The 23559-nt window shown below is 28.1% G+C and overlaps 5 protein-coding genes and 2 long non-coding RNA genes across 8 annotated transcripts; 3 read left to right on the top strand and 4 right to left on the bottom strand.

The window, feature by feature from the left end:
* Nucleotides 1-3145: 3145 nt before the first annotated feature.
* Nucleotides 3146-10918, bottom strand: LOC103570304 (double-stranded RNA-specific editase Adar). The gene is made up of 9 exons (XM_008548009.2): nucleotides 10819-10918; nucleotides 10316-10373; nucleotides 9827-9858; nucleotides 9707-9761; nucleotides 7978-8805; nucleotides 7133-7521; nucleotides 5995-6289; nucleotides 5646-5836; nucleotides 3146-4169 (listed from the first exon to the last, which is right to left on the bottom strand). The coding sequence occupies exons 2-9, from the start codon at nucleotides 10365-10367 to the stop codon at nucleotides 4071-4073; spliced, it is 1941 nt and encodes a 646-aa protein (XP_008546231.1). The 5' UTR covers nucleotides 10368-10373; nucleotides 10819-10918; the 3' UTR covers nucleotides 3146-4070.
* A 1528-nt stretch (nucleotides 10919-12446) lies between these two features.
* LOC103570303 (general odorant-binding protein lush-like) lies at nucleotides 12447-14384 on the top strand. Its single transcript, XM_008548008.3, has 6 exons — nucleotides 12447-12740; nucleotides 12832-12901; nucleotides 13146-13222; nucleotides 13824-13926; nucleotides 14010-14086; nucleotides 14322-14384. Exons 1-6 carry the CDS (start codon nucleotides 12672-12674, stop codon nucleotides 14382-14384), a joined length of 459 nt encoding a protein of 152 aa, XP_008546230.1. The 5' UTR covers nucleotides 12447-12671.
* On the bottom strand, nucleotides 13023-15147 carry LOC128667684 (uncharacterized). 2 transcript variants are annotated; one of them, XR_008403635.1, is made up of 3 exons: nucleotides 14586-14850; nucleotides 13822-14465; nucleotides 13023-13701 (listed from the first exon to the last, which is right to left on the bottom strand). It is a non-coding gene; the product is annotated as an uncharacterized LOC128667684 (long non-coding RNA). The 2 variants fall into 2 exon arrangements; XR_008403634.1 differs by having other exon boundaries at nucleotides 13023-14465; nucleotides 14586-15147.
* A 1311-nt stretch (nucleotides 15148-16458) lies between these two features.
* LOC103570302 (hypothetical protein) lies at nucleotides 16459-17820 on the top strand. Its single transcript, XM_008548007.2, has 4 exons — nucleotides 16459-16606; nucleotides 16804-17010; nucleotides 17412-17507; nucleotides 17593-17820. The coding sequence occupies exons 1-4, from the start codon at nucleotides 16553-16555 to the stop codon at nucleotides 17602-17604; spliced, it is 369 nt and encodes a 122-aa protein (XP_008546229.1). The 5' UTR covers nucleotides 16459-16552; the 3' UTR covers nucleotides 17605-17820.
* A 137-nt stretch (nucleotides 17821-17957) lies between these two features.
* Nucleotides 17958-19414, bottom strand: LOC103570301 (AN1-type zinc finger protein 6-like). The gene is made up of 2 exons (XM_053738878.1): nucleotides 18792-19414; nucleotides 17958-18711 (listed from the first exon to the last, which is right to left on the bottom strand). Exon 1 carries the CDS (start codon nucleotides 19407-19409, stop codon nucleotides 18819-18821), a length of 591 nt encoding a protein of 196 aa, XP_053594853.1. The 5' UTR covers nucleotides 19410-19414; the 3' UTR covers nucleotides 17958-18711; nucleotides 18792-18818.
* Nucleotides 19415-20251: 837 nt separating this feature from the next.
* LOC103570300 (uncharacterized) lies at nucleotides 20252-22329 on the top strand. Its single transcript, XM_008548006.3, has 3 exons — nucleotides 20252-20365; nucleotides 20445-20943; nucleotides 21049-22329. The coding sequence occupies exons 1-3, from the start codon at nucleotides 20252-20254 to the stop codon at nucleotides 22326-22328; spliced, it is 1893 nt and encodes a 630-aa protein (XP_008546228.1). The 3' UTR covers nucleotide 22329.
* Nucleotides 22330-22579: 250 nt separating this feature from the next.
* Nucleotides 22580-23525, bottom strand: LOC128667686 (uncharacterized). Its single transcript, XR_008403636.1, has 3 exons — nucleotides 23064-23525; nucleotides 22757-22959; nucleotides 22580-22657 (listed from the first exon to the last, which is right to left on the bottom strand). It is a non-coding gene; the product is annotated as an uncharacterized LOC128667686 (long non-coding RNA).
* Nucleotides 23526-23559: the final 34 nt, after the last annotated feature.

Here is a 23559-nt window from a genome sequence, read left to right as displayed (position 1 = left end):
AAATTTAATTACAAGTTCAGTAGTGGAAGCGAATTTAAAAAGGCAAGAATTGCTATTTTTTTTTTAAATTTTTTTGTTTTTTTTTTTTCTATTCTCGATAATTATTAAACATTTTTAATAATTAATTATTAATGAGCTATTAATTATTATATTAATTAACTTTATTCACAACTCAATAATTAATTAATAGAACTTATTAATTAGTTAATTATTTGTCAGCTGATTATTATGAACTGAAAAAAATTTTCAGTGTCATCGCAGATTTAAATCCGGAGTTAATTCGGAGCAGATGATCATTCTATTCATTTAATTTTCTTGAAGTAGAATTCACTCTAAAAGATAGTTTATTCTAACATCAAAACTGAAAATTATAATTAATGTGGATTTTCAATAAAACCCAGATCCAAAATTACTCATCTAAAAAATTAACTCCGTATGCGGAGTCATTTTTTTTAATTCTTGAACTCCGACGGAGTTAATTCAAAACAGATGCACTGAGAGAAAAACTCTGGTTTTCTGAACTGTGAAAAACATAACCTCTACTATTACACTCAGTTCGGATAATTAATATATAGTTGTAAAATATACGATGATATCATAGATGCTTTAACTGTGTTATAGTTAGAGGTGGGTAGTTCCGGACATGTATAGTTCCATGAACTATGTCTTTTGTCGGATACGTATCCGGTCGTTCCTCAAAATTCACTTTAGTATGCTCACTAGTTCTCTTTTTCGCGCCACTGTCATCACTACCAACAAGCAGTCAAGCAGCAGAATAATTTTTGATTGATGATTTTTTATGGAATTTTGAGTTGAATAAAAATCATAATTCATTCTCTATTTAGTATAAAATAATATAGTTCGCCGTGAATGCGTCTTGAACACGTAGCTCGCATAGCATGATGTTGTGTATACTGAAATATTTTATATGTATACGTTCTAAATACTGAACCTTCATGAGAATTAAAAACATTGAATAGTTCCACGGATATGATTCCAGGAACTAGTTCCTTTTCGCTCCGAAAACGTTCCAGGTTCAATCCGGAATGTTCCCGGAACTACCCACCTCTAGTTATAGTTCAATGAATAATGGCAATAGCTAACATAACCAAGTGAAAGATGCTATTCTTATTACAAAAAAATAATCAAGAAAAATCCTTAATTATATTCGTCGACTCAAATGATGCTAAATTAATGAAATTATAATCGTACATTGCTGAAACGTTTGTGATTCTGTTGAAGTATACGTTCTGAGAAATAATATTAAATAGTTACAACAAAACAAATGCTTAGTTAATACTACTACTTTCAAATAGTTTCGGGCACTATGATATAGTTCGAGAAACTATAAATATTGGTTAAGATGCGTTTTCATTTGTTTCTCTATTCGCACTCAACTGGATAAACGGAACTATTTTTGTAGCAATTGTACAGTAAATGGTGAACTCTGTCCAAGCTTTTCTCGTAAACAAATGGAGGTTATCAAAAAATTGAAGTGCACTTCGCTAGTTCATAGAGTAAAGCAGGCCTGTGTCTTTATTTTGCGTTAAGAGCTTTTATTTAAGAGAAAAGATTGGACAAAATTATCTGATAACCGTTGTTAACATTACTATTTTTTCATTCCCACCTCTTTCTAGTTACTACAACCATACACTTTTCTCTCAGTGTGACTTTATTTATTTAACCTCTTAGAGTAAATCTACTCCAGAAAGGATTTTCTCTCAATATTGAAACTCCGGATTCAAATAAAATCTAGATCATTCCGAAATCACTCATTTGATAAAAAACTTTCTATTAACTTCGTACGCAGAGTTTTTTTTTACTCTGGAACTCCAAATAACGGAGTGAATTTGGATTCAAATAAAATCCGTATTCACTCCCGATCGTTTACAGTGTGAGCAAAAAAAAGATCATAAACAAAGTTTTTTTTTCAATTTTGTTAATTTACAAAATTGTCATTGGCACAGAAATTTATAATAAAAACTAATTAATTAAATAAAAAAAAACATTAATATCTAGTACGGTGGATTTATTTCTTGAATAAATAAATTACTTAATTATTATTAAGTTCAATTTTGACTATTGTTTGGTACTATTATTTTTTTTAATGAAAAGATATTAATGTTAATTAATAAATAAATAAATAATAATTAATTACAATATCATTATAAAAAAATGTTTTGAACTCATTAACACAAAAACTGGATAAACATCGGGCAGAGTATCACTAACGGCAGAGTTTAAAAATAAATTTATAATTATTAAATTAATTAAACAATTAATTCTTATATTTAATTAATTTATCAAATACATTTTAATGGAACATAGTGAGGCAATTATCCTAGGATTATTTTAAATTCATTAATATTAATTTATTAATATCATTAATAGAACCAATTAACTAATTTAATTAACTGCATAATGTTTAATTATTTGAATAAAATAATTAATCATAAGTTTGGGCAAGATTTATATATTTTTACCCTGAATTCATTCAACACTCAAGTCAAAAGATAATTTATTATTTTTAATTATCATTTATAAAAATTTCGATTCCTTTAAGTTCAATTATAGGTCACAGCCTTTAGGGTAATGCAATTAATTTATAAAATACATCGATTATAAGCAAATTATCCATTAAATTTATTAGTCATGTCATAATTTATAATTTATTTTACGAGACTTCATTTTTGTTTATTTTTAAATCCATTATTTAAAAAAAAAATTTAATACTAGTTAGCCGACGTTTAATAGTTTTGAATTTTTTTTAGGCGGTAAAATACAAAAAAAAATATTTGAAAAAATTGCACCTGTAGTTTTTTAAATTTCTTACATGTGCATATTTTTAGTTTTTTTTTTTTTTTTGCAAATGATTCGTTGAAAAAAAAAATCCGAAAATTGTTAATCGTCTGCTAACTTGAGGATCAGAAAAAAATTAATTATTTTATATCCTAATTACAATTAATTATTTCTACTTTATATTAATTAATTAATGATTAATTGATTACTATTATAATTAATTTTAAAAATTTATTCCACTCAATTATCGAATGGAATTTTTAAAAATTACTAAATACTAATTATTTAATTATTAATTTTAAGAAATAGTTAAAATTTTTTAAAATTAATATCATAATTGCGATGATTAAAATTTTAATATCTATTATTTTTTTACACTTCGATTACTAAAAAAGTTTTTTTTTCTATTCCCGGTTATTTAAATCCGGACTATTCATTTTCAATTATCTAATTAATTGATAGTGTATATTTATAGATTTATATGTATCGATACATATTGAACATACGATATGTTAATATTATAATTAATACGCGAATTTTATATTAAGGAACAGTTCTAGTTTTTTTTTTAAATTTAAATCCTAAGTTATAATGATTAATAAACAAGAGTTCAATGCAAGTCTAAGGCCGCTATAATTTTTTTACTGCCTTCTATTTCAATAAAATTGTCAACTTTTTTTTAATTAAAAAAAAAAATTGTTCGAGTTTTTAATTACTATTTTTTTGTTTTATTTAAATTTGTTCGATTAATCACTCAGCAAATTTTTGTAGATTAAATTCAAGACGAAATATAAAAAAAAAAAAATTTTTTTGAAACTCAATTGAAAATAATTTTTTTTTTTAAATATTAAAAAAAAAAAAATTGATACAAAGCCTACAAACTACTGATCGAAACGATTAATTTAGTAGATCAATTTACATAGTGAGTATGTAAGATAATTAAAGAAAAAAAACATAAATTTGCCTAAAAATAATAAACGAAAATGATAAACTTTCAATTATTAATTAATTAATTAAGTGCAAGTTCCTATGATTAATGCTTTACTAATGCCAAACTCTGCCGTGCCGTGACACGCCGAACGTGCGATCTAGTTTGCACTATGAGCTAAATACTGATACTGATAATATTTATGAGGCCTTTCATTATTAATATCAATATCATCACCTGTATGATTAAACGCTGATAGGTTAACGTTGTTACCATTGTTGTCATCATTATTGTTGTTATTATTATTGCTGCTGATATTATCACTATTGTCATTGTTAATCAGTCAGATATCAACTTCGAACATGTCCTGCTCAATTGGTTTCTTTACCCAATTTCCTAATTGCGCGCGCACGAATGCTTCCTTTAATTGACGTTTTGCGTGCTAGAATAATTCAATTTTATTAACTTTTCTTTTTTTTTTAATATTTAAAGGAACTTGGATTATGGAATTCTTTATGGGAAATTCATAGAGGAATGGGTTCCTATATAAGTAATTTGCTTATCAAAAAATCTATATGGGAATTCAGCGTAGATTCACATGGTTTTCTACATGGGTTTTTATATAGCTTGATAAATTGGGTTCCGGGACTTCCATGTGAATCGGGATCGATTCTGGATTCCTATAGGAAATCATATCGACGTTATAATTAGCAAATTGTCTAACAATATTTTTTTAGTAGGTGATTCTATGCAATTTTCAGATAGTAATATTCAGAAAAAATATTATTTGAATAACCTAGACAAGAATATTGTACATATACTAGATATAGAATTGTCTTTAGATGCAAAAAAATTGTTAAATTACTTTTTTTCGCATAAATGGATTTTCTGATGGAATTAGACAATTTGTTAATTAGAACGTCCATATAATAATAATAAGTGTATTTACTCAATTTTAGCAAAAAGCTATGATACATGAATTATATGAATTATATATTCATATACAATACTTAACTATACATCTAAAACACTATTTTATGAAATTTTAAAAGTTAATTTAATATGTTCTTTAAGGAGCCTTTTAAATATATTTAAACTTGCTACCGACTTAATATTTTTAGGTAAATTATTAAACCACCATTATAAATTATTATTAAACCACAACAAATCTTTATCAAGAATCAACTTTTTAGCTGTGATAGTTTTAGTAACAGAAGTTTGTAGTAAAGATCTATTTCTTGTATTATAATTATGGTAATCACTACTAAACAATGTAATTTGATAAATATTCAGGTGTTAATCCCTTTAATATTTTATAAATCATGATACGAGTTAAAAATTAAACGCTGATAAATTGACATCCTACCTAAGATTTTCAACATAAGTTCGATTTCGGTATATCTACTCACATCAAGTACAAGCATAGCTTTATTTTGTAGCTTTTGTAGTCTATTCATTACAGATTGATTATAATCAAGCATAATTGTGCAACAATATTCAAAATGCGGCAAAATAATACTTTTGTAAGTTGTTGTTTTAGTTTAACTAGATACTGAATTACCAAGTCTATCTAATATGTTTATTTTTTGAGCGACTTGACGAGCAACATATAGAGCATTACTTTCAAAAGATAGTCATCAATAACAATACCTAAGTAATTAGTCTCATTCACATATTGTATTTTAGTTTCATTAATTTTAATATCACATCAATCTCTAATATTCGTAACTCTTTTATTATGTAATACCATAAATGATGGATAATAATGATCCATAAAAAAAATACCATGTGGGAACCAACATAATCTAGGCTGGATTTCCATACGGATTTTTTTTATAGAGATCACCATCACCATAAACAAATTTTTCCATATTTAAAAATCTACAATTTAATAATAATAAAATAAAACTATAATTACCGAGTAATCTTGAACCGTAGATTTAGCGTCATAATATTGATGACATACATCACGATCAACGTCATCAATTGTACTGATCTTTCCCAATAAATTAAAAAACATACGGAACAAACCCTGCTTTGAAATTCTTGACGGTTTACCCAACTCGTCTTTTCCTGTCGTACAATTAATTACTTCAGCTTCACTTTGTCCTACAAAAATATATACATATATTGATATATATGTCAACAATTGAATAACAATAAATATTAAAAATTTAATTAAATACTTAATTTAACTCACGTAGCAAATAATGAATAATCTATTGTACTAATATGTAATAAATAAAAATAAATATATAAATGCTGACCTGTAGTCCAATTGACACTGTAATTAGGCGCCTTACCCGGCTGTCTAACTTCGGAAGACGTAATTAAACTCATAAGTGGTTTATTTAATCGATATGGTGGCGGCAATCCTTGAATTGTATTTTCAATTCTGCCGCACACCGCGCGATACATATGACTAGGATTTAATAGGCTGCCGAGAACGATGCTGTGGAAGTAAATAGGCTCGATGAAGTGGCTGAGTAATGCACCTTGCACACCTAGTACGTTCCATCGAGCTATTTTATCCGAACACGACATCGTCAGCAGTCTTTGTCCCTAGTAAAAACAAAAAAAAAACAAAATAAAGAAAAAAAAATAAAAAAAAACGTAATTGGGGAAATATAACAAATCCAACAATTTAACTGGCCGCTGAAAAATTAAGTTGGGTAACTAACAGAAGACGTTAATTAGCCTCTAAGAATTTTTTCATGTGTCGCTAATACAGAGATCGATTTTTTAAAAATTAATTAATAGATTTTAATTGATCGCGGTCATGGAAAAAAAAAATGGAAATTTTGGGCAGGATTTGCTCATTCAAAAAGTTATCGATAGAAGGCGCTGCTGTATGAAAAAAAAATGGCGGCTGAATTTTTCTATGCCAGTTTTAAGTTTTTCTTATTAATTATAATTAAACTACAAGAATTGAGGTAGTAATTTTTCATAGGGTTATTTTATTACGGAGCTCAAATATAATAAAAAATAAAATAGATCCATTGGTCGGGTATTTTTTAAGTTATTGTGTTTACTAACATCTGTACTTACTGACGGACATCACAGGTTTTTTTTTAATCATTGTTTTAATAGTGACTTTGTGTTTGTTTTATTCATTAATGAATTGTTTTAATGATACGAATTTTGTTGTTATTGCGAATATTTGAATGTATGAATATAATTTTTAAAAAGTAAATCAACTGAAATATCAGTTATTTCACTTCATTTTTCAGCGGCCCGACGGTGTAGTAAAACCTTGATAATTTGAATTTGATACAAAAAAAAAAAAAACAATAATAATAAAAGTTATCTCTCTTATCATAAAATGAACAGTTCGAAATAAGTATCAAGATTTTACTACATGTATAATTAATTACCTAAATAGTAAACAAATAAAAAAAAATTTACCATAAGTACGCCGTCCCAAGTTTGGATTCCTTCACTACTTTTAACAGGAATAGTGCCTTCGCCAGATTCAATTTTAGTTCTCAATTGCCCACGTGCTCGTCTGTTAGGATGTTTGTCAACAGATTCATTTTCTTCATGTGGTGAAAATATTCTGGCGTCACCACAGGGCGCGGTATTTATATACAAGTGAAATTGTATACCAGGTTTTAATTTAAAACCTTTTTTATTTTTTTCTTCTAATATTGATTCGTCACCACGATTGTCTGTATGTAATTTTAATTGTTGATATAAATATTCACATAAACAACGACGTGCTACAACCTCTGCATGGCAATCATTTAATGCGCCCCCTGTCACACTTAAATGTTCGCCAGAAATACATTTTGTCCCTTGAAAAAAAAAAAAATAATAATAATAATGATTATTATCAATTAAATTAATTAGTAAATGTCAATCATTACTAATTATAAAAAAAAAAAAATATTTGAAATAAATACACCTCTAGTTTTTCAAATTTTCTACATGTGCATTTTTTCAGTTTTCTTTTTTTTTGTACCCAATCTATTGAAAACCAAATCCAAAAATTATTAATCGTCTGTTAACTTCAGAAAGTCCTCATTAACAGATAATTACTAATTTTCGGATGTTTTTTTAAAAAAATCGACTAAATAAAAAAATGCACATGTAGAAAATTAAAAAAACTAGAGGTGCATTTTTTTCAAAATTTATCATTTTTAAAAAAATCCAAAAATTATTAGATGTTGGCTAACATTAGTATAACTTCAGAATCATATCAAACACAAAATTACTAAAAAATAGTCGATTAAAAAAAAAAGTATATTTACCTGTAGTTACACAAATTAATTCAGCATCAGTGCCCTTTGTCTGTACAATACCAGCCAATACTTTACGTCTCGCGTGCTGGGGTTTATTTTGCATCAACTCAGTAAATTTCGAGTTAACCATCTTCCCAATTTTATCAGCGAGCATTTGCGGTAAACTCATCGACTCATGGGTTGACGAAAAGTTTGAAAAATTTGGTAGCACACGTACAGGCAGTGGTATGCAAAAAGTCGAACTGTGCACATTACGTAGTTTAGCTAACGCCGCTTTGCTAGCAGCAGCTTTCGCTAACTTCTTACTTGGTCCAGTGCCTTCGAAGGTTTCACCGTCGATGGTCACAGCGATTGTAAATTTAGCATAACTCTCACCATTGTCTGATACACAGTTATAAATTACACCAGGATACAGTTCATTGATAAGAGCGACAGGACCTTTGTCAATAAACTTTGAGGGATTTTTTGGTTCCTGCAGTAAGGGCTTGAACGCGTTAACAAGATGATTGTCTTTTTCCGTGACGTCGGATGTGAAATCCGGCTCGACGGTAGTCAATGCCTGACATCCAATCGCCTGATGAATTTCTGGTGTATTACGAAACTGCACGATATTGCGCAATGCTAATTCGGCGGCCGCATGTTTTGCCATTTTTTTAGTACGACCTTTACCCTCGTACAATTGACCGTCTATTTGCACGGCTATTGTGAATATCGGAGCGTGAGTTGGTCCTGTTTGTGACACGACTTTGTACACAGCACCGGTTTTCAGTTCATTCAATGCACAGACTGCATTCTTGGGCTGAGGATTTTTGTGACGTTTCTTTGGTATCGGCGCGCCTGTTATGTAATAATGATAATAATTATTATTGTTTTGTTTCCGGTTGATAATGTACGGGAAATATTTTTCGATTACGTTATCATATCAGGATTTCGGGTTATTTTATCCTTTAATGAGAAAACGGCTCCCCCTCATTTTATCTTAGAAAATAAGTCTTGGAAATATATCTCCATAAACGAGATAAGAATGATGAGATTAATTAAATTAATTATTTTATATTGTAAGTAATTTACGAGACTATGATTTAAGCTATCATATTATTGGGAAAATATATGTGCAAAAAATCTACACATCATGTAAGTGATGTTTACACGTTTACATATATTTATGTATATTGTCACATATATATAATTTTACAAATTATATTATTTAGATTTTTCAAATGTTCAAAAACTATACTTCTACCCTAATTATTACCGAAAGTCTTCCTGTTAGAAAAAAATTTTTTTCTTAACAATCGAACTCTCAGAGATAGGGGTCGTGAAATTATTGAAATCTTCGGTAATTTAAATTTTTTCTACTCAATTTCAACTTTCATGATGGAATGGAGTTCAAATAAAGTGAATCTGTTTAAAAAAAATTTCTCACATTCGATCTCTCAGAGACTCTTTTGTGTGAGATGCTGTAACTAGTCTGGGGTCATGAAATAATTAAAATTTTTGGTAAATTTAATTCATTTACCGATAAAATTAAATTCATATCGGGCCTATCTGTTGAGAAAAATTTATTTTTTATAAAAATTTTACGTTTGGTTTTGTCTAATACCGAAAAATAGCATAGCCTTTAAAAATGTAATGTAATTTAATATAATATAATATGTAATGTAATATTTGTATCTAACCGGATGTAACAATATTTTAATGTTATTATAATTAATTACAATTATAAAATAAAGCATACCTTCGATAATCGGATCTCCGGGTCTTTTCACCCCTGAATTATTTTTTTGATCCATCTGAAAACAAAAAGTAATTAAAAAAAAAAATAAACAACTAAACGATTAAAAAAAAAAGGACTTACATTTTTTCCTTGACGTCTAGAAGACTGAGATCCTAAAAAAAAAAAAATTCTATTAATAAAAATAATTGTTAATGTAAAAAAAATTTCTACTAAATTGTGGATGTATAGAAATAAAAATTTGTCATCATTATATTTTTTAAAAGTAAATTAATTTTAATCTGTTAAAATTCCGATACCGAATTTAGCCAACTTCCAATAATTTTTGAATTTTTTCAAAAAAGATAAATTATAAAAAAAAAATTATTTGAAAAAATTGCACCTGTAGTTTCTTTAATTTCCTAAATGTGCATATTTTTAGTTGTTTTTTTTTTTTTTTTTTCGTAATTTATGTTGAAAAAAAAATCCGAAAATTTTGAATTGTCAATTAACCAGGATCATAAATTTATTTATATATAATTCAAAATTATTTTTATATCTGATACATTCACACTCATACTTTTTCTAATGACTGTTAAATATACATTCATATTTATTATTTATTACGATTACCTTTTTTTATTTGTGATTGATTATTATTTAGAATTTGTACCCCGTTAGACATTTTGAACTTGAACAAAAAAAATCACAGTTATAAAATTTTTTTAAGTTAAATTATTAATAACAATTACAATAATTATAATTATAAGAATAAAAAGGGTGCAATAAGTATCTGCAAAGCAGCCCCCAAAAAGTACTGCACTAATGCATTGATTTTGATTATATTTTACTCAACACAACCAGCGCCACTGACGTTATTTTATTTTTTTTTTATTTTTGATAATCCTCAAGAAAACTTTAATCTCTCTCTATATATATATATATATATATATATGTAAAAGATATATTTGCGATGCAATTCTAACCTTATTTTCTAACAATGGAAGCTGGTACAAAATTTCCAGATAAATTTATTCCAAAAATGTCATAAATATAATATTTATATTAAAATTAATGAATAAAAAAAAACTTTATTATTAAATAATAATTTAGTATATATTTATTCAATTACTTACGTATATTTTAAAAACAAAAATTATTTAGCAGCGCATTAATAATTTAACGAATGAATGGAAGTGCGCACTGCAGCTTGTTGACGATTCTCATTGGTTCGCTTCGTCGATAAGATAGAACATTTTTTTTTTGTTATACTTTATATATAAAACGTTATATATTTTTCATATTGTCTATTCTGATCGCAAACAATAATTATGTGTATTAATTAGTTTTATTTATTTGCGCGGTAAAAAATTTTGAATTTTTTAAAACTAATCAATTAATAAAAACAAAATATTTATCACGTGAGATATTATATTTTAAATATATTGAATATAATCAATAGTATGTTTGGTCAATAGATAAATTTACGCGGGAAAATTTAATTACCTGTAGTTTTTCTAATATTTGATATTTTTTTATTTCTGACATAAAATTCAAATTTTGAAAAAATAAAACATATATTTTATAATTGTTTTGGGTAAATAATTTTTATTTTGATGGTAATATGGTTTTACGTGGGAAATTTGAATTTTTAAATTATGGTGATTTTTAAATTCAAATTTATTTTTATAGTTCTAGAAAAAGTTACAGATGGCGCGCTTTTAATTGTTTCTCGCAGGTGCTCGTTATTAGAGTGGTTTGAATATAGAAAATTTTGAAGGTTAAGGTTGATGGGTACTTCCAACGAAACCCTGTTGGGTCTTAAAGATTCTTTGCAAGTTATCACAATCTCAGAGAAATGAAAAATTGCGCAAGCAAAGCGAAGTTAAATCCTACGTCTGGGGACAGGGTCTCGAAAGAGAACCATCAGGCAACAAATTGAGGGTAACGCATTGAAGGAGTAGCTTTGATCTGGGGAAGAAACAAGGAACTTCCATACCGGGTTGGAGGTGTAAAAATATACTGTAATTACTACTCCGTTACTCACTTCTACTGAAAAGTTCAGGTCGAGTAATCCTTTTGCTTTTTTTTTTTAAGAGTCGGCAGGAATCGGAGAGCTATATTTAAAATTTTTAAATATTTATAGGATTCAAATGATGAAAGTCTTAGTCATTAATTTCAAAAGGACATATTTTTACCCTTTTCGGCCTTCTTCATAAAAAAAATATGTACAAAATACATATGAAATATATGTTTAATAGCTAAAATTGACCGATTTTCATATATATTAAATATAATTGAGATATATCAAAAATACATGCATGAAAATATAAAAAAAATATATTAAACATATATTTCTATTATATTACATTTTTTCTATATTTCCAGACATGTATTTGTTATATATTCTAAGATATATTTTTAATGTATTTAAAAATATATACAAAATATATATTTAAAATATATACAAAAATCGGTCAAAAGTTAGCTATGAAAAATATATTTTTTTTAACATATTATTTATATTTTTATATGTATGTTTTTTTTTATAAATTTTTTTTCCTGGGGGTTGATCTTTAAATTTAGAGCCAAAAGAACGCATAATTTTTTTTTTTTATTATATACTAGTTTTTTTGATAAAATTCATACAATCACATTCTTAAATAATTGTTTAGAAATTATGTAGTATTTTATTAACTACAATTACTTGTAATTGAACTGATATTGTAATTATTATAAATAATTTACTGCGATTTCGCTGATAATAATAATAGTCAATGAATTTTGTTATATAAATAATGATAGGATGTAATTTTTAAAATTAACATAATATGCATAATTTTATTTCCATGTATAGTATAATAATAATAATCGATTATTATAAATGCAACCAACAAAGTCATTTTTATTTGGATATGAAAAAAAATTCAGTTTTATAGACACTGATTTTTTTCTAGTGAAAGAGATTAAGTGAAATAATTAAACAAAAATGGATTCGAATATTAAATATATGTGTTTATTATATATATTTATTGTTGTTTTTATGTTTTCTTCTGAAGTAAGCAATAATGGGTCGTTCATTTCAATAGAATATCGATATTTTATGTTTGCTCATATATTTATTTATTTAAAATCAATTATTTCTGCAGGCAATCGATCAATCAGACCCACATGCATCTACACGAAAAAAATGTAGCAGTGAATTTAAGTTAAGTGATGGTAAGAGTGAAAGTTTTTTTTTCTATTCATAATAACTGCACCTAATAGCCAAGTTAGCATCAGTTTGACGTCAAGTTGGCGTCAAAAAATTTCATTTCCATAAGTTGATAGCAACTTTCTGAGAAAGTTGGTGGCAAAAGGCATCCATTAGTTGACGACAACTGGATGTCAACTTTCTGTAAAAGTTGGCATCCCATTAATTGCCTTCAATTTTCTCAGAAAGTTTATTATTTTTCTTTTATAGAAATCCTCAAACTAGGAGAAGAAAATCCAAGTGATTTCAGCTGTTATCTATTTTGTTTATTCAAAGATATCAATATTGTAAGTTTTTTAATGTTGTAGCATTTTTTAAATAAACATCTTTAGAATAAATAGCCAACCGTACAATTTTGTAAAATACTATGACAACAATTTAGTAATGGAAACTCTCCTGATAGCCAAATTGACAGATTGCAAGTCGCAACTTGTAGCCCGAACGCAAAAATGGCAAAGTGGTATTTCCATAAGTTGACGACAACTGGAAGTCAACTTTCAATGAAAGTTGCAGGCAAGTCATTCCATAAATTGATGGAAAGTTGTCTACAGCTTGCAGATAAAGTCAGCAACAACTTGCAGTCAATAGTTACAACCGAAGTTGTCATCAATTTGCTCACAACAAATGGATGTCAATTTTCTGACTAGAAAGTCTGGCAATCAGGGTCGTCAGTAAAATCTGACCCCTGCCTCAGACTACTTTCTTATCTAGACAACAGATGACAAAATTGACTTTTTTCCCGCCTCCATTTTTCTTCGTAAATTAGCTACAAATTTAAAAATTAAATTCCCACTAAAATTAATAGAATTACAAAGCTACACAATTGTCAATATTATTTATGAATTTCAATACAATTTCAATTAAAAAAAAAAAAAAATTCAATTACAGATGAACGAAAAAGGAGAGTTTGATCCAAATCTCGCTGCGCAAGAAGTACAAGATAATTTGAGAGAAGCTGCTAGGAAATATATATTCATGTGTTATGATTCAGGTCCGTGCAGCAGTAGTTTATTTAAAAAAAAATGAATTAACATCATTTTCATTTCTTTTAATTATACGTCTATTTTTTTTTAGTCAAACCAAATATGACCACCGATGGATGCAAAAACGCTCTAGAAATAGTGCAATGTTTCAAAGAAAAAGCACCTGAAGTATGCATTAATGACTTTAAATAATTTTCAAATATATATATATATATATATATATATATATATATATATATATATATATATATATATATATATATATATATATATATAATGTATATAAGGGTAGAGATTTCCTCCTTAACCCTAAAATTTCTCAGCCTCTTTTCAAGCAACTTGAATATTATCATAATTTTTTATTAATTTCGTTCAATTATTAAATTTAAATGATTTTTTTCAGATGTATGAGATGTTAGGACTTTTTCACCCACCATCAAATGAGCCTCTGAAAATGACCCAATAGAGGATAATCGAAAGAAAATTTTTTGTCAATGATTTTTTTTTCTGCAACTTTTAGTAAAAATTGTTTATTTTCAACTACTTTCTGTAAAAATATAAAATATTAGAGGAAAAATAATTAATTTTATAAGCAAGAAGCTTAAACTTCATAGCCAAATACATAAATATATGATAATCGTATTTTATTAAACAACAAATTTCTTACTAAATTTCAAATGGATGTACAATAGTTTCGAGCTTCTCCGGAGTTTCGGTCAAGCAAATAATTATTAAATCGGAATTTTTTTCGCTATTTATGTAAAATCGAAAATTTATCGACGCTTTTTGCAGCCAATCAAATTGATCATAACTCCATTAAAAAATGAGTAGAAGAAGGGGCAAAGGAAAAAACCAAGCAGACAAAGAGAACGAATTTTGTTCGAAAATTTTAATAATTTTTTATCAGCAAAGTTGATGATATAATAAGTTTTTTTTTCTTTGTTGCGATTGAGTATTTGGTAAGTATAGGAAATTCCTGGAATCAAAAAAATATCATTAAATAATATATCATTAGGCCAAAGTAATTGAAACGTAAGTATTTTGTTTTTGTTCTTCTCATTTGACACTTAATGACTATAAGAAATATCTAATCTACAATATTAATTTGCTGTGATGTTCATATGATAAAGTAACCATTATATGTGTGTTAGTTAATTGTCTTAAAAATTCCCAAATATATGTAATGATCTACCGTTTTCTCTAATTAAGTTTTTATCTCTAATTTTAAAATGCAGGATATATCAAAACACCTATAAACTGTAACAAAAAAAAAAAAAATTAATTAAAAAAAAAAAAGCTAATGCTTTTTTTGACGAATTTACATTTCCTAGAATGTCCGAATAAAATTTTCGAATTTCATATTTTTAAAAATTATATTCAAATGATAAGCACAAAAAAATTTCCTATAGTGCTCTATAGAGATGAGTTTCTGTAAATGCAAAGAAAATTTTTTGTTTAATCGCTTAATACTTCTATTAAGTTCACTTTTTCCTGAAAAACATGAATACCCTGGTGGAAATTTTTCGGACTTTTGTTTTAAAAAGTCTTTGGAACTTTGAAAAAGTTTTTAGAACTCTGGAACTGAGTTTTTAAGACAGAAGTCCGAAAAATTTCCACCAGAATAGCTTTTACCCCAATTAAGAAAAATAATTTGTTGCATGTTAAGTGTATTTCTATACTCAAAATAAATACATTTATCGTCAACAGAGGAAGCTATCATTGAGGAGGGGTGTTGGTGTATTACAACAATACTTATACACACTTACACTATATACAACACCTACACAGTTACATATATACAGTTTCCGAAAAAGTGTGTACCTAGAGAAGGGAAACTTTACATCCCTTAGGTACTCCCTGTACCTCTTTTGAGAACAGAGTCAGTGTCTATCTAATCCTTGTATCGGTCAGCTCGGGTCATACTTACAGTGTACTGTATACATATAGACATTAAGTTTTGTCATTATTCAAGTTCATTTTATTATTCAAGTGTATTCATTTATTATTAGTTTCTGTATCAATAAAGTGTCAGTATTGTATTTATTATCAACCTTATTTAAACAATTCCAATATACTGTACATTCTCTATATACGCCAATTCCATAGCATCCTTCTTCAATTCCAACAGGTGTATATTATTCGATTCAAATTGTTCTAAATCATTTCAAATTATTTTGAATTATTCCAAGTCATTTTTTTAAATCATGGAAATCAGGCGTTTCGTAAATATTTTTTAAAATATTTGTTGTTGACAATAAAACAGTATCAAATAGTTCCGTAGGTAATCAAACAGTATCCAATTATTTCAGAATGCAGCTTTACTGTATGAAATTATACAGTAGGCATTTAAAAATTTGTTTCATTATTATGTAGACTTTTGCTACAATTATTATGCCCAAGTATTCTTCAAATAATTATCTGCATTTACGACTAAATCCATATTCGACCGGGAATTCCCTTTCCATTGAACTGTTAATTTTTTCGAAGGTATACTTGAACGTGGCAATAATATATAAGGAGTATAAAATAGTTATAACCATTAGTATATAGATTACGTTGGTCATTTGCCGATAAAATAATAATTTTATAAAGTTGAAAATTAGACCTCTAAATTAAAATCAATTTAAGAACAAGATGTCTTTAAACAAATTATTTTGCATGATCTTCATCATCTGCGCCATTTCTGAGGTAAATACACAAATTAAATTATCAGTGAACAATAGATTAAACTGTAAAATTGTTCATTAGTAGTCTTTTTGAAAGCATTCTAATTCATTAATCATTAATTGCAACCTTGTAAATAGATCGTCGCTTTTATTACTATTGTGTACTATTTTTATATTTATTTGTTAACTCTAAAGATTCAATGTTTGATACTTTTTCAGGTTTATTCTTATAGAATAGTTTCAAAAAATTCTGAAGTTAAATCGAATACACCAAACAGAGATATCATACATGTTCCAAAGACTACAACTCCTAACCCAAACTCATTCACTCCACAGCCTCCAAAAAGAAATGAATCGCCATTAGGAAAGGCGTATAGAGATTGGGGAAATTTAAAATATAATTTAGCTGATAGATACGATAAATTGGTAATATATTATGTTTTTCTTATTTTTTAATTTATCAAAAATGACTTGATCAGTTGATTTTTAAATCTAATCAGCTCTAGCGCGCGATAAAACGAGTCGATTGCCGGAAGAATCATCTTAATCGGTTAATTTGTTCGATGAATATGGCGAGGGAAAAATTTCAAAAATAACAATTTACGTTCTTTTCCCCAAATAACTCATAATGCAGATTAGTAAATGTTTCAAAAATTATGACCAGATCTTCGCCTTTACAATTTCTTTTAATTATTGCAAACTTTATTGTAATCGGTTCGTAGTTCAATGCAAGATATAACTTTATTCTAACTCGAAGAGCTGAATAGATATAAATTTTAAGGTAATTAGGTTATGTAAATTTCAATAAATATTGGTTTCTTTTATAGTCAAGAGATCTTGGTTACCAAGAACCAACTATTATTGGTGGACTTCTGAGATTATGTGCAAAGTATACACATGACTATGCTGATTACGTTGACAATGTAAGAAATTATTTTTTAGGTTTTATATAATTTTTGAATACGCAATTGACTAATTAAAAAATTTTTTTTAAATTATTAACTACAGTATTACGGATAAGTTACAAAAAAAGTAAGTAAAGCAGCCGACGCTTCGTGGTCGATGTATCCCAAAAAGAAGAGAAATAAATAATAATTATAAAGCAAATTGTATGGGAATTTATAATTTTTTACTGAAGTGAAAAATTTGTCATTTCCATGTTTATAGTTCACTTGTAAATAAAAATTAATGAATCAAAAATGAATAAAGCAAATTATCAGACACGTCCAAAAATTACTATATTTGAATAAAATGTCAATTTTTTTATATTTTTGTTTATGAAAATGGTTCATTTAAAATTTTCTTGCTTCGCATCTTATTTCAAATTATCAACATTGTTACAATTTTTGCTTCCTCTAAATAATCAAGTTTGGTCATTTTTTCAACAACATCAGCAATGCAAAAAAATTGTTGCGCATCAGTCCGAAGATCTCACTAAATCATTCAATGTTTGTCTGTACAAAGAATAGGAACGTAATCAACACTATCTTAATACTCATGCTAACTAGGAATTTCTCATGTATCGTTTATGGAAATGGTTCATTTAAAATTTTCATGTTTCGCATCTTATTTCAAATTATCAACATTGTTACAACTTTTGCTTCCTCTAAATAATCAAGTTTGGTCATTTTTTCAACAACATCAGCAATGCAAAAAAATTGTTGCGCATCAGTCCGAAGATCTCACTAAATCATTCAATGTTTGTCTGTACAAAGAATAGGAACGTAATCAACACTATCTTAATACTCATGCTAACTAGGAATTTCTCATGCATCGTTTATGGAAATGGTTCATTTAAAATTTTCATGTTTCGCATCTTATTTCAAATTATCAACATTGTTACAACTTTTGCTTCCTCTAAATAATCAAGTTTGGTCATTTTTTCAACAACATCAGCAATGCAAAAAAATTGTTGCGCATCAGTCCGAAGATCTCACTAAATCATTCAATGTTTGTCTGTACAAAGGGTAGGAACGTAATTAACACGATCTTATGACTCGTGCTAACTAGGAATTTCTTATATATTTGTTGACTGCTACCAATTTGTACAAGTATTTTTTGATATCTTGAAAGTGTAAACTTATCATACTAGACTAAAGTTTTGCGGGTCTCTCCTTCATTTTCAACCTGCATAAAAGAAAAGTTTATGTTTTAATATATCATTTTAAATATTGTCTTTAAGTAAATTTATGAACAAGTACAATTACTTGACGGCTAACATGTGCTTAAATAGTTTAAATTTTCCTGATTTTTTCGCCGATTACAACTGGATTTTGAGACCGTATTTCTTGAGCGCCCATTTCTTTGTAATCAAATTTGCAATCATGCATGTCGCTATATCGATGCTTGGAGCAGAAAAGTCCTCCACAGCGACAGTCAAATCCCACTAAGCCGGTGTTTTTGTGGCATTCAGCGCAACGGTTTTTAGGCTTTTTAGATTTTTTACGGGCTCTGTTTTCATTAACCCAATCATCTGTGTCAACTTTTCGGGCTGAACAATCTGTTACGTCACTATTAATAACTATATCACTAACTTTTATTTCACTGTTGATTTCTTCTAAATTTAATAATTCTGTGGCAGAGTGCGAAACCGTAGAAATAGTAGATTCGATAGACGTATTCATGGAAACAGGATTACTGGGCATACTTGGCAGCTGATCGGAATTCTCATATATTTTTTGTGAATCAGTATTAACTGTCGGTTGCTGGTTATCTTTCATGGTTTCTTTGAAACATAGAGAACAGAGACCATCTGTATCTGGTGAACCGTAGGATCGGCAGCCATTGCGACACAGAGTTGGAGTCAAGCTTGACTTGGGCTCCATTTTTTTTTATGGTTTATTCGTATTAGATAGAAGTTATATTAGTAATGTATCTAGGTATTAATTCTTTAGTGTAATTACTTATTATTGAAGCTTACAAATCAACGAAATTGTATCAAAGACAATTCCCTTTTATTTTAAAATTGAAGGGCGAGGGCAAAATGTTGTAACTATAATAGGAGGTATAATATTTACAATTTTTATTGATTGAAACAGTTGTATTAATCCATGTTCTGTAGCAGAATATAAGACTTATACAGAGTATTAAAAATACAAAAGTGATTCATGCAAGTATGAAACTTTTTCATTCTTAATATCTTGTTAATAGAAGAGATTATATATCTATAAAAATATAGCGAATATCTTCAATTGGTTATGGTCAATATTATTCATGGATGCTTACAAAAATTACTTTATCAATAAAAAATATTGACTTGTTCATAAATTTATACCGTCACGATGTTTGCATATATAATGAATAAAAACAAATTGCTCAGAAATCATTTTCATTGTATGTAATATATGTTTTTTTTCACATTATTCGTTTATCGCAATCACGGAATCCCAATTAGCTTCCAAGTTGCGTCAGCAATAAATTCAACTAGGTTGGAAAAATATATAATACTAGATGTGTATCATATTATAATTGATATAATTATGAGAGGATTTGAATTTTGTCACGATTAGTCGCAAATATTCTGCAGAACTGAACAGTGCGATCTTATAAGAATTTTCCTTTGGAGGATTTTTGTAATTTTTCAGATTACTTTTATTAGAATAATTGCATTGATAGCAATTTTTTCTAAATACTTAAATACTTGTTTATAATAAGTATATAATTAACAATGAAATGGGTTCATAAATTTGTATGGTGGTTAACAACAATGGCTACATGCAGTGGCAGTAGGATATTCAATCAATCAACACCATGGAATTCTGTATTCCTTTGGGATCAATTGGTAATTAAGTTAAAAGCTATTTTAGGAAATAAATAAAAGTCGCGTTTCACATGATTTATTTTCTGTTTATCTCATACAGGGTGAGTTGATCAAATCATGTTTCCTTGATCAAACAAATTCCTTTGTCATCACTGAGAACATGGTTGATACATTTCACAAAACTTTCCAAGACGTCGCACATCTGGACATTAGCATTATTAACCATAGTTATAGAACAAAAAACATCAAAATATTAAAACGCTCTTACCCGATATATATTCTATCTTCGAAATCTACTGATAAACTTGAGGCTCTTTTGCTCTCATTGAAGTCATCATCAGGGTGGAGGATCTCGTCGGTTTTTTTTATCGTTGATTTCACTGAAACTTCCTGTGGGAAATCATCAAAAATGATGCAAATGCTTTGGAAGCTGGACCTGATATCGTCTTTCTACGTCTGCTGTGAGTCTGACAAGGAAGTTATGATGCTGTATACTTACAACCCTTTTACTAACCGAGCGCCTGCACCCTGGGTAGAAGTTGAATCCGCTGACAAACCAAATGATAAATGGACGCTCTATAAGCAGCCTTATTCAAATGGTATTTATAATTCTTATAATTGCTTTTCAGAATCAAAAGTGAATATTCAGTCGAATTCTATTAACTCGGACAGTTAGTCTAGTAATAGATAAATTTCTGTTGCAGATAAAATATATTGTGGCAGCTTAACTTTCGACAAGACTCAATTTCTTGATGGCTATAACATTAAAGCTGTTAGTAGATCTCTGTCAACTTACACTCGGAATAAAACTTATGGTATAAACACTTTAAAAGAGCATGTGAAGTTACCGTCACAATTTACATTTTCTAAAAATTTATTTGTATACTTGAATGCTACTCCCACTATCCATTATGATGTTCCTACTTTTTGGATTAATAATACCGCAGTAGGAACTTTGAAAAGTTTGATCGATGGCACACATGATATCTGCCTAAATTGGCGTAGTTCTTTCGATTTCATGAAATATGTTGATTCTGTTAAAATGCACTATCAATTTAACTTTATGATACTGACCCAGCGTAAAAATTTGGAAACTAAGATTGACAATTTCCGAAACTTTCTGAATTCAAAAATTATCGGAGCTTCGATTTTTATTATGCTTGTAACGTTCATCATAATGGCCTTCAACAACGACCATGATTACGGCAATGGGTTCTTAGATATTATTCGATTGTTCTTGAGTGCTGGAATAATGGTTCCATTAAATAGATTATCAATGCGTATTATTTTTCTGGCTGCCACCTTATTCGTTTTTCTTATGTCTCCAGCATTACTAGGCCAGGTTTTTTCTTTATTAGCTAAGCCCAAATATCACTATCCGCAAACTTTGGAAGATTTGCATGACTTCAAATTTAATGTTTACTATCATCTTTATATAAAAGATTTCATAGATATGCAGCATTTGTGGCTAAATGACGATAGAAAGTATCTGCACCCGTTTTCCCATCATCCATCGACTTGTCATGAACAAGTTTTGAATGACAGTTCAAATGCATGCATTGCATTTACGTTTTATCAAGTATACGCAGCTAAAGAGTATAACTTGCATTTGGCAGAAAAAAAATTATGTAATGCTTACGGTTCTTATTGGGTCAGAAAAAATTGGGCTCTAAAAGATAAAGTTGACATGGTAGTGTCAAGATTTGAAGAGTCAGGTCTTTTCAACTTATGGGTACAAAAAGATATTCCGGATATTCCTGGAAACTCTCAAACTGATTCACCCACAGAATTTGAAAAAGTTGAATTCGAAGATTTAAAAATCGTTTTCATATTTTTGGCAATTGGTCTTGGGTTTGGCTTTTTGATTTTCATGGTTGAAATAGTCATAGGAAAGTACAAAAAGTCTCAGCATAAAAAAAAAGTAATCAACACTTCAGAAAGACAAGTTGCCTATATCGGTGGTCGACTTATTCCGATAAAATAATCCGTGAGGTCATTTTTTTTGTATTGTTTTTGAACTAAATTTAAATTGGAATAATAATATCCTTGTTTTAATGATACTATAGACGATTAAATAAACATGTGAGTATTCTTAAATAAGGTATAACTGTATCGTTATTCTGATGACACGTCATTTGAAAATACATTGAATAACCTTATTAAGAAAAATGATTTAATCCATGCTAAATGTATATCTCTATATTAGTTGATTCCAATTGTTTTAAATCATTTCAAATTGTTTTGAATCATTTCAAATAATTTTTCTTAATTAGCGTAGTCATTCTGACAACATTTTTCTCTCCGTGTGATATGCTGCAAATAAAAGAGTATATTAATCATAAATATATAATTTTCAAGGCTATTTGGTAAATATTGAATGAGGGTAAAACAATTAAACCCTTGAACATATACCTCGTGTTACACGCTATGTTTGCTGCTATATTGATTTACTTCACATAAGTTTCAATTTTTCAAATACTGCAGTATACATCTAGTAAATACGGTGTTTAAACCGCATAGAAACCAATGCGTCTATTGATTTCTATGGAATTTTTGACCCATTTGAATGGATTCTATGGAAACTTTTGAATAGGGATGCCATTGGATGTTAAAATCTATAATGAATGAATTTTAATATTGTAAACATAAATACTTATTATTTCTCTTTTGTACTATAATGAATTTGTTGAGAATAAAATATATAAATTACAATAATTACTATTATTATTAATATCCTCCAATTTATGGGTTGATATTTCATAAACGTACGAGGAACGGTTACCAAAATGTTCTTTTCGTAAAAAGTTCAATTTTTACAGCAGGATTCCATTAACTCGGACAGTTAGTCTACGGACTGGAAATTTCCTGAAGATTTCGACATCGAATGTCCTTTCTCCTTCAATATTAAGCGACAACCCATGCGCTTGTACACACAGACACATACAAATGTATGGCATCGGGTGGGAGACAGCGTAGCTCGTAGGGGTTAAGATTCAGGGGAAGTTTCGAGTTAATGGAATCCGAGTCGAAGGAATTCGACAATAATAAAATTTGTCCTTAAATAAATGTAATTTTTCAAAAATTTGTAAAGGCTATAAAAACCAAAACGATACATTTGATCATAAAACCTTATCAGCGCCTCAGTATATTAATAGTTTAAAAATTAATTGCTGCTTTATTTTTTTTTTAAATTTAATTGTCATTGACGTCACTTA

Source organism: Microplitis demolitor, chromosome 4 (assembly GCF_026212275.2).
Source record: "Microplitis demolitor isolate Queensland-Clemson2020A chromosome 4, iyMicDemo2.1a, whole genome shotgun sequence".
In the NCBI taxonomy this organism is placed as follows: Eukaryota; Metazoa; Arthropoda; class Insecta; order Hymenoptera; family Braconidae; genus Microplitis; species Microplitis demolitor.
The sequence above is the reverse complement of the archived record's forward strand: the minus strand, read 5'-3'. Positions and strand labels throughout refer to the sequence as shown.